Source organism: Lipophrys pholis (assembly GCF_963383615.2).
Source record: "Lipophrys pholis genome assembly, chromosome: 3".
Lineage (NCBI taxonomy): Eukaryota > Metazoa > Chordata > Actinopteri > Blenniiformes > Blenniidae > Lipophrys > Lipophrys pholis.
In genome coordinates, this window is record NC_137627.1 from 7,445,717 (window position 1) to 7,457,352 (window position 11,636).

Genomic DNA, 11,636 nt, shown 5'->3' on the forward strand with positions numbered 1-11,636 from the left:
CGGCATATGGCTGCTTATTAGTTACTGCGGAGCATCGTTATTCCTCGTAAAATAAGAAAAGAAAAGAAAAGAAAAAAAGAAGAGAAGAAACAGTGAACTCTTTAACATAGCTCATCATCAGAGAGACAGAGAGATGGCGAGCAGGGGGCTGCTGTGACAGTCACCACCTGAGTCTCCCTCTCCTCATCTGCAGGAGATAGCCGGCTAAAAGGGTGTGGTGCTCTGCTGTGTCTGCCTGTGTGTGTGTGTGAGAGAGAGAGAGAGAGAGAGAGAGAGGGAGAGAGAATGAGTGGGTAGCAGTTTGCTGACTGAGAAACAGCAAAAGACGAGAGGAAGAGCAAGACGAAGATATTCAGCAGTTGCAGACAGCAGCCTGTCTTTGGGTGTCTGGATGCTTCTTGCACAGAGAGAGAGAGAGAGAGAGAGAGAGAGAGAGAGAGAGAGAGAGAGAGAGAGAGAGAGAGAGAGAGAGAGAGAGAGAGAGAGAGAGAGAGAGAGAGAGAAGAGAGAGAGAGAGAGAGAGAGAGAGAGAGAGGCAGACGGCCATTAAAATCACGCTGGAGGTTTTTCAGGAGAGAATAGAGTCGATGCAGGAAGTATGTGTGCCACCAGCAGGGAGGCTAACCGCTACGTGCCTGCTTGACAAGTGTTGGGAGTTTCTCATTTTTATTCCACACAACCAACCAGCTCAATCTTTTTTTTTTAGAAATCCCATAATTACACTTTAAAGCGACTTAAGAGGGACTAAATCCAGCAGCTGCACCTGTTGGGTTTGTGATACATGCCACCTGTAAAGCAATGCTCCACTCATTACAATTGCAAATATCTTCTTAAATATTGCTCTCCCCCTTTTTTGTGGCTGGCGGCATTTCATTTTGAGGCTGGGCGGAGCTGCAAGGTGAAGAGATAGTCTCCAGCTTGAATGAATCAGAATAATAAAAGAAAAATAAAGCCCATGATTTACTGACTGCAATGCACATCCCATGTGTGCATTAGCTGTGGTAATTCAACCAGCATCAAGCCTCAGTGTTCCAACTGTGTCTACCCCTCCTCCTCCTCCTCCTCCTCTCCTCCTCCTCCCCTGCTCCTCCTCCCTCCTCCTGAAACAAGTCCCTAATGGCCCTCTGAATGAGGCAGTGGGAAGGTGGCGGATTGTTACACTGTGTCACCACTGAGTAAGGAAGAATGGGGGGATGGTGATGGTGTTATGCATGCGTGTGTGTGTGTGTGTGTGTGTGTGTGAATATGGATAAGTCGCCGAAGCCACTGACTCTGGGGTGTGGTTCTCACGACAATCGGTGCCCACCCAAGGACAGAGGCAGAGAGAGAGAGAGAGAGAGAGAGAGCAGACTGCAGCTGAGAGCCAAAAGCTGTAATAGACACATCCAGCCATCAGATAATATACTGAGCACCATTTTAACACCATTCGTCACCCTCACAGAGAGAATGAAAGAAAAGACGGAAAGGGTTTGCCTTCTTTTGATTGACCCTGGCGTTGAGATAACCTGTAAGCTATTTTCCATTCAGATTCTGCACATGTATCCTACGGCAACCATTTAAATGTTCACACTCCGACTACTATCATTGCAGGAGGATTGCATAATTAGTCCATTTTGCAAACATGCAAGGTTAGCATTATCACGCTGCAACACATTTTTGTAGATGATTAAAAAAAATAGAAAAAAGTTTTGAGTGGTATCTATGGCAACGCAGAGAGGCTGCACTCAAAGAGGGAACACTGCAGGCTTATTGTAATAAGTCAGTTGATTAACCTGTTAGTGCAAACATGTTGTCTCACTGCGAATTAGGCGAAGGGGTGCTCACACAGTGGTGGAGTTTAGCAGTGTACCTTCTGCTTCGCTGTACCTTCGGGATGCGCTGTTCTATTTATGAATGAAAATGTGCGCCGCACACACTGGAAAGCGCCCGCAGGAAGGAGACGTGACCGGGGTTCAATTAGCAGGCACTGGCACTTCGAGAGGAATTTGCAACTCTCTTTAGATATCGTGATTACTTCAATGCATCATAGTCAACAAATGTCAACTAGTCACCAGTGCCATGTTGCATATTACAGCAGGAGTTGGACATGACAGGTCTCGGGAGCCGAAATCACAGCGCAGCACTTTTGAAGGGTGGTGCCGGGGCAAATATCAATAATTGAAGGGATGATGCTCCACTTGTGGTCGAACCGCCATGGTGATGTTTCTTCCTGTCTTCATGAGATCATTTCCTCAAATATTTTATTACATTTCCACTCACAAACACACGTCTTGATCTCTAAGAGTAAATGACAGCTTCCCTCCTCATTCAAATAATGATGTCATACCCCCATATTCCCAAACACCCTCATCCATCGCTTTTCTCCTTCCTCTGCCTGTCTGACTCACTGCAAGCAGCCAGTAAGTAATTCTATTTGGAGTTTAAGTGCTTGGGTCAATTTTTTGGGGGGGCATTTGTGAGCACCCATGAGATCAGACACAATAAAAGCCCAATAATTCACTGGAGACTTGCATATGATTTGGAGCAGAGGGTGTGGCGGCACGGCTTTGTCTCCACACTGTCTACTCTGATAGCAGCACTTTCCACACCGAATAGGTTATTGTTAAATTGGCAGCTCGGGTTCACATTTGAAATATGAATCATTGACAGTGGAGAGTTTATGTTTTACCTGGCAAGGGACCATATTTGAACATCGCTGGATAATTCTTCAAAACTAACAGAATATTGGGTTGGACGGTGGAAAGTCTAAAAGTGCTCAGCCCTGTAGGTCATGCAGGGGGATGTCACACTATCATGAGGAAGTTGAGGTTCAGTGACTTGTTCATTGACATGTTGACATATGGAGAGGCTGAGCTGGGGATCAAACTGCCGATCAGAAGATTAGAGACCAACCTGCTCTACCACCTGAGCCACAGCTGCCTCTGAAACAGGCTGCCTGTGTGAGTTCTCGAATTTGTGAAGACAACAGAAATGTATCCACTCCAATCCTTCCATCGACTCACCAACCGTTTCTTTGCTTTGGTAGTCCAGAATTTGTTTAAGCAATTAACGTGATTTTGTTCAGCTTTATGCTTTCTGATACTTAAATCAGATATGAATGGTTCATTGTGAACTTTGTACATCAAGGCAGTACAAATGTAAAAAAACAAGTATTTTGGAAAGTGACAAATCTCCCATAAAACTCAATCATCTACCACAACTTGATCATAACCAGCAATTTAAAGAGAGAGAGAAAAAAATCTTTTTTTAGATAATATTACACAAAATTGCTGCAGGGAAACTGTTTATTAACTGCTTCAAGAAGGCCATGGTCAGAATTTACGCCCTCAACCCGGGGGAATGAAGGTGGAGGAGGTGGTGAGTACACCCCCAGCAGCTGCACCTTGGCCTCGCTCCTCCAATATTGCACTGACATACTGACCCTGAGCAAGGCGTGTTGGTTTAGGGCCCGCGGGTCTTAAATCATGCGGGGCAGATGTGATTTCTCACACGGGCAGGCAGCTGTCCAAGTCAAACCTCATATCCAGTAGAATGACACTATTAGAGTCGGAGGAACACGGCAGATGGAGAGAAAATGTTTCCGTTCAGGTTTCCTGACCCTAAACAAGATGATGCTGTTCGGTGTCACACACTCCCAACATAAATGGCCACACAAGCATACAGTACAACCCCCCTCACGACCACCACCACCACTACAAACACCACACCCTGCCACTGCATCCCCACCCCACCTTAGCCGAGCTGATTGCTTGGCCTGATTTACGAGTTCCTATTGGCCCGCTTCCCTGAGGGGTCAGGTGCACTGCCAATCAGGGTGACATATAGTCTTTCATCACACCAACCAACAGACAGGGCCGTGATGAGTTAGCACTCTGGTTGCCAAGGTAACCTTTGATGGTTGGCTGGGGTATGGCAGTGAATGCAGAGGAGACTCTCGCAGGCAGCTCGTTCCCTAGCAGCCAGACGAGGAGCCGCTACTGTACCCACAGTATAAGAGATTGGCTCTTTTTTAAATTTTTTATCTTTCAATTCAATTCTGACCGCTCGCATTCTGCCGTTTGTAATTCCCAAAACATCATTAGCCGAGACGGCAAGAGAGCGTTAATGGATGCCATTTAGAGCGTTTATATTTAAGTTTAATTATTCACTAAACCTATTTAAACAACTATCATCAAGAGGACAATCTCAAACTGATGACTAGATTGAATCGCAGTAATAAACGTCCAGACGCATTTGTCGTGTGCCAAAACCCAGAGTATTTGATTCACAATAGCACTAAATCTTCCCTTTCCAGTACATAAAAAACCACAATGCTGTAAATTCATGTTATTGTCATCACAGTCACTGGTTTCTGACAGAGCCTTGATACGTAGGTTGTTGGATTCTGCTGTTTTCTCACATCTTTTTCATTTCGAGGAAGTGATGCTGCACAGCCTGCATGCTGCTTGACAATTTGTGTTTGCCTCATTATGCTTATTCACTTTCATTTAAGGTGCACATTTAAGGCTTGTGATAAGTTCAACCCTGGCGAACGGCTGTTTTACCTTGATTTGTTTGCCTATTCTTTTTTGAATGTACTGATTCATTTTGTTTGTCACTTTCAGTGCTCATCTTTCATTCCTTTATTTGATTTGATTTCTTTTCATTAGATTTATATGACTCATAGCACAACCCACTATTTGATGGACAGCTATGGATCCAGTGACTGAAGGTAATATCACAGAATCCCTTTTCAATATTACACTGTGTAATGTCCTATTCCTAACACTGTTCCTCATCCCGTCCTGCTCTCTAACACTCCTCTGAACACGTCCTGGAACCTTAACCTCATCCTTCCCAGCCTATAATGTCCCATTGATGGTTATAAAAACATAATCTTTCTAAAAACAAAATCAAATATTGTTTAACTTTTGTATTTTTTTTTTTTTTTTTTGTCTTCTGGGCCTTCAGTTAATTACATTTATACAATAAACCCAAATAAGAATACTTTGGCATGATGATGATCATTCTCAAGTTTCTTAGTACTACTTTAGCATTTAGAACCAGTACAACCCATGCTGGTTCCCAGTGGACATACTTAGTGGTTGTAGTAGATGTTGACCTGCTGTGTTGCTTCCTTAACCTTCAGGTGGAGAAGAATGAGGAGGCGGACCAGAAGATTGAACAGGATGGCACCACCAACAAACCCGAGGACAAGGCCCACAAGGCTGCGACCAAAATACAGGCCAGCTTCCGTGGACACATAACTCGGAAAAAGATGAAAGATGGAGAGGAAGAGAAGGAAGGAGACAGTCCTGCAGCTGCAGAGGAGGCGAAAGAGGGAGGAGAGGAGGCAAAGAAAGCCGAGGGAGAGGAGGCACCTGCTAAGCAGGAGGAAGGTGCAGGCGAGGAGGCCAAGAAGGAGGAGGAGACGAGCCAAGCCAAAACCCCCGTGGCAGACAAGCCCGCTAACTCTCCGGCAGGAGCAGCGACGTCTCCTGTAGCAGCGGCCCCAGCCGCTGCCTCTCCCACGGCCGCCACGGCGCCCTCTGAACCCCAGAAAGAGGAGCCAAAGGTGGAGGAGAAAGCCGAGGAGAAGGCCAAAGAGGCGGAGGCTCCAGCGGCGGCAGCCAAGAGTCCCACCACGGCCACGGCCGAGGAGAAGAAAGAGGAGAAGAGTGAAGAGAAGAAGGAGGAGGCCAGACAAGCCGATGTGCCTGCTGTCAGTCCGACGGCTGAGAAGGAGGAGCCCAACCAAACAAAAGGTAAACAGGGTGTGCAGAATTTAGAAGAGCCGCATTATCGGTAGAAAGAGGAGAAATGAAAAGTGTCAGCGTGCATATGTCTCCAGGGTCGCTGAGTTCAGAGGGAAAAATAAATCCAGACACTTTCAGCAATCAGGAAGCAATTACTTACTGTAGAAAAAGCTCATAAAGTAAAATAGGTAAGCCTTCTTGCAGTCTGCTTGGCAGGCACCACAGGTCATAACTGTTTCTTGAGTCTTTTGGATTTAAAGATCTTTGGCAGGACTCCACTATTCACTGGTTAACACAGAGACACAGCTCAATATTAGATTAGACAGCCTGGTGTCTCAGCCTCTGCGAGATGGAAACTCCATACTGATGAGGCAGAGAGTGGGGTGGAAGCACAGGTCTGGAAATGATCAGCGCTGGTCAAGGATGTTGGCCAATGTGATAGTGCTATCACGAGCGTGATCTGAGTTATTGCTGAGAAGCCTTGTTGTGTTGTTTGCATAATGAAAAAGCAGAATGTTCTGTACATCTCAGATGGCTTCAGATGGGCTTCGTGATAGCAGAGTTGAAATATTAACTCGTCCGTGAGAGTCATTTATTCAAACTGAAGCTCTAATTCTTTTGGAAAATGAATGCTCTCATTAAACCCTCATTAGAAATCACAGCAAATCAAAAGATTTGATTAAATCATTGCTAACTTGACCTCCAATGCCAGATAATAGATTCCAAACCGAGCCACCACCTGACATCCGATTAAAACAGAACTGTGGACCTGGGAAGAAAGCGGAAGGCCATGAAATGATTCTACGTCATGATACAACACACGCTCACTACATAAGGCTTGACACCAACTCCTACGTCTGGTCCAGGTCCTCTCAGACTAGGTCAGACAGGTAGTTAATGGAGCATGCTCAGTCTGGAGTCGGTGGGGGAGTGAGGTGGGGGAAAACACTCACACTCCAACCGAAGAACTACACGGAAACTAGGTCACCTAGGCAGCTCTGTCTCCCTGTTGTCATAGTTACCACCTCGATGGGATGGCTGGCCTGCATGGAGCGGTGCGCGGTATAACAGGTGCTCTGATTTAAATGAATGATTAATGATCCCTACTGGTCACGATCCGCACCAGGGAAGTCTGTCATAAACAAACATCCCCCTCCAAAAAAAAAAAAAATAAAATGCTAATTAGAAATCCAGTGCCGGCCACAATCTGTTCCACTAACTGACTCACACGGGCAATTTTTAATAACTGAATCACCTGGTTTAGGTTTGTTGGGCTACTGACCAGCGTCGCATCCACAAAGGACACCAGGTACTTTGACACATGAGTGAAAAATGGATGATAAAGACTCTAAGTGCTGTGAGATCCATGCCACAAAGTCATCAAGCGCAGAACCACGCATAGCAGTACATGTCACATATAATAATGTGCTGTACTTATACCACAATTAGTGCTTATCAAAAGTCAATTATATCAGCAAGACAATCAAATGTATAATTAACATAACTCCAAAAATAGTAGAAGAGAAAATAATGGTTTGATGGAGCTGTTATTTTTGGCTCACTGTATGAAAAACTGTACAAAGACCCTGTAAAGATTTAAGTTACTTTCTACCATAACTTGCACTTCAAGTTATGGTACATACTCAGAAATAAAAAACAAAGTAAAATGAAATTTGGCCTGATAACTCTCCAGCAAACAGTTAATCAATAATATTTCTTTGTGTAAAAATGTGGAACTGTATCATTTACAACATAGTTTTGTAAAATTATTTATCAATGTCACATAATGTTTGGCAAGTTATCCATGTTTTTGAACCGTTGTATCCGCCTTCCCACTGTTGCGTACTAAAAGTCAATTGACGTAAAATGCAAGTTTGTCGGAATGTGGGGGGAAACTGGACGACCTGGACAAAACCGACACGACTACTTGAGCAGTAGAACATGCAAACACCACACAGAGAGCCCTCAAGACTCAAGGCTGTTCTTCTCTCTGTAACACACGAATGTTACCCACTTGACAGTGTGGCGCCGAGCCATACCATAAGAAGATATTGAACAAAGCTTGCTTTGCCTCGGGCAGCTCTGACTTCTCGTGGAAACCACTGCAAGCAACACCATGGCCTGTGAATAGAGTTTATCGCTCGCTTCACCGACTACGTTTTGATAGTAGTGAAATAGAAAAGTGTCCTTTGGTTTGATGAATCAAAACTTGATCTACCATTAAGAAATCATAGAAAACAAAACCTTCCAGCCTTTCCTTCACAGCAGTGCACATGGCTCCGGGAGTCTCCAGTCAAGCGGAATTATATTTTTGGTTTCAGACCAACATGGTTCGATCAGATAATGTTGTATGAAATATAAGAAAGCCATAAATCCTTTTTTCCAGATTGATGTTAAAAGAATGACCGTGGGCATGGTTCTATCATGAAAAATGCTGTGGCCATTCACTTCCATTGGTTTCACACAACTGTTTTGTGGTTTCTGTACAAACTAAGCCGTAGAGATCCAACTAGAACCCACAGGAGAGACGTTTATTATGAGAATGACATGAACTCTTTTTTTTTTAAGTATGCAGCGAGCCAACTGTGATCTTTATGTGCTGTAACTCATTTATAGACTTTTGGGGACACTGGAACAGCGCAGTAAAACTGTCAGAGGACGCTGTAAAGCCTGTTTAAGCTTGGCTACGCCTCTGACAGAGGCCATGAGCGACTCCAGTCTGATCAGAGTCACCAGTGACAGCCAGATGTTTTGCCTGAGGTGTAACGCGCTGCGCCAGTAAACCAGTGAGCTGAGGGCACAATAGAGCTCTGAGCGGTTTATAAATAATAGTGATGATCTCTGTTTGTAATGATTTACAAAATTTTGTGCGACCCATAAACTTGAGCAGGAACGACTTGTAAAAGTGAGTGTCATCTGCATAGTGGTGCTGCATGCATCAGTTATGCTGAAAGGCTCCAACAAACTGTGATATTTGCAGTCTTATCAGTTGATTACCTGCAAACAAAGCAAACTAGAAACCAAACTCATGTTCTATTAACATGTACGTTTCCGTGGGGAAATGTTGGGTAAGGAAGCAGATGGAGGATTTGGATGTAGGCCAACATTTAACCCCCTTAAGAATTTGCTAATAAAGCGCGGTTGTCGTTTTGATCATCGCATCAATTCATACTGTATTTAATCTTTTTTTCAAAACCTCAGACACAAAGGGACAGACTACTCAAGCAGCGATTTCTTTTCCCCGCTGAAATCTCTCAATGCATATAAGGCCATAAGAATGACATTTCCATCGGCGACACCGCTGGTAGAGAGAATAAAAAGGATGTGCGGTTGTCAGAAAAAAAACAGAAGTGATGGACTTTGTCTCCGCAAATTGGGTGAGATCATATTTGCATCACACGGTTCAGTGGGTGTGGAGAAGGACCTTCTCAAGTCTGTCAGGCAAGCTAACAAGCTAATTACCGCTTACCTGGAAGATGTGCTGTGACTCACGCTGTCCTGAGTCACTCGCACATTAGTGAGAGTGCCACCACTGACGTGACACACACACACACACACACACACACACACACACACACACACACACACACACACACACACACACACACACACACACACACACACACACACACACACACACACACACACACACACGTACATTATCCCCCTTGCCATGATGTCATCCATGTCTACTCTTTCTATTAAAGGAGTGTGAGATCATCAGAGCGAGACGTCACCGCGGTCAGACCACTTGAAGGATGACTTCAGCCAGAAGCAATGAAATCAAACTTTACTACATTATTGGATTTCATACACCTTCTATTTGGCGATGATTATTGAAGAAAACATAAAACAAAATAAATGAACACACACAAAAAAAAAATGACTTCAATGTTTGTGTAAAGTGTGTTTTTCTCTCAGGGAGCCTCCGTTAGGTTGTTATAACTGTGCAGCAGTACAATCCAGACATCACACAGTATCAGATGTGACAGGCAGGGATGCTGCTGTTAGTGTTCATGGGTCCATTAGGAGCACTCTTCCTTTATTATTTACACACAGCCAATGTGGGATTTCAGACGCGAGGTTGCATCCTCTGAATGGCACGCTCTCACTTTGAGTGGAGCTGACATCTTGTGAACAACGCTGAATTACACAGCTCCTTTTAAAGAAATTGTCCTGAATGAAAATATGCACCTCTTTAGGATTTTCCTTGTGTGTGCTTCTTTTTTTTCCATACAGAGGGATCATCTGGGTGAAATATTTAATACATCAAAAGCAGAAGCTGATGTATGAAAACCTTTGATGCTCAATATCCCAGAAGCCCCAGATTGTGCTTTATTATCCCAAACTCACAATGTAAAAACCAGCTCTCCACAGGCTAATTTTCCCTTTTCCTCTCTCCTCTCTCCAACCCACCTTTTATCTGTCATGCCCCGTCCTCCGACCCCCTCCTTTTCGATCCACTCTTACATCTTCCACTTGCTTTTGCCTTTTCATCCATCCCTATCTCCCCTCCCCGTCCTCCAACACAGATGCTGCAGAAGAGTCTAAAGCGGAGGAGGCCGCCCCAGCTGATGCGGCGGCAGAGACCACCGAGTCCAAGGATGACTAAGGCGGAAGTCTCTGGCCCTAACGAAAGCAGAATTAAGAGTATGAAGAATACCACAAAAACAAAAATCTAAAAAGGTTACTCTCTGCCTTCCCAATGTGAGGGCAGTCCGTTTCTATTTGTTTGTCATTTTTTGTGTGGCAATGATTTTCTCATGTTGGGGGAGTTTCCAGCGTGAAGTTTTTTGGCTCAAGCTAATATAACGAGGACGAGACGATGATGACAATGATGATGGTGATTATAACACAAATGATTGTTATCTTAGGGATGACGATGATGATGGTGGTGGTGGTGGTGGTGGTGGTGGTGGTGGCGAAGAGGAAGAGGTGGAAAAATTTTCTTTTAGGTACATCTTCACTTGTAAGTGAAACAGTGGAGGAAGTGAAGCCTCCCAACTGGATATTCACACATTTAAAGCATTGCCAATGCGCTGTATTGTATTTGCATTGTGATGCACTTTCTTCCAACACGTTTTGCAAAAGAAATCCGTTCTGCAGACGCACGCACAAAAACTCGCAGGTTTTAAAATGCAACTCCAGTTTTCAGCACCTTACAAGTGCGTTGAGAACACAGCAAACACATAATACACTGACACATTGGATGGATACTAGAATGTATAATTAAATGTGCGACTTTTCCAGTTGGGTAGCGCTATCCTAGATCTAAAAACTACACACAGGACGAGGCTATTACTCTCTGTACTTTGCTTGAGTCATTCAAGCTCGGTTTACACTCCCTTTTTACAAACTCTGTTTCCTCACATTCACAGTAAAGGACCTGTTGCCATTTCAATGACCCGTTCATATAATAAATTATAGAAATCAACTATAGTATTGATGTAACTGGCTCTTACATATATCAATTTGTGTTCTGCCAACCAAACGTGAGAACAGTAGCATGAACCATCGAACCAGATGCATGATGGGAACTCTCCCTCTGAGAGGAACTTTTTCCGCAGTCACAAAAACTTAAGAGGTGTGGCGGCTTCTTTTTGATGTCTTTGGTGTTGTTATGACAGTTTATATGAATTGGGAAAATACTCTTGCACTGATGTTACCAATTATAAAAAAAAAAAAAAAAAAAAAGAGTTAAAAAAGCAAAAATTCAATGAGCAAACGAAGGAAAAAAAAAATACAAAAAACCTTTCCTATGTTCCAGTGAGTGCAATGTCCAGTTTCAACCTTATCAAGGAGTTCAAACTTGTGAGAATAAAAAACAAAAAAAACATGAAAAAATAAAAATGGTTTCAATGTCTGTTTTCAAAATAAAGCAAATGTGCCAATTACCATCAT

The 11,636-nt window shown here is 43.8% G+C and overlaps 1 protein-coding gene across 2 annotated transcripts in view; it reads left to right on the top strand.

Moving 5' to 3' along the window:
* The window catches only part of gap43 (growth associated protein 43), a 14,026-nt gene extending 2,390 nt beyond the window's left edge, over positions 1 to 11,636 (top strand). Inside the window, exons 2-4 of one of the 2 annotated variants that reach the window (XM_080460111.1) lie at positions 4,650 to 4,711; positions 5,129 to 5,744; positions 10,268 to 11,408. In XM_080460111.1, coding sequence (XP_080316237.1) covers positions 5,258 to 5,744; positions 10,268 to 10,347 — 567 coding nt within the window. In that variant the 5' untranslated portion in view covers positions 4,650 to 4,711; positions 5,129 to 5,257 and the 3' untranslated portion in view covers positions 10,348 to 11,408. Of the gene's footprint in view, positions 1 to 4,649; positions 4,712 to 5,128; positions 5,745 to 10,267 lie in introns of both variants that reach the window. The other variant, XM_080460110.1, reaches the window with a different exon arrangement.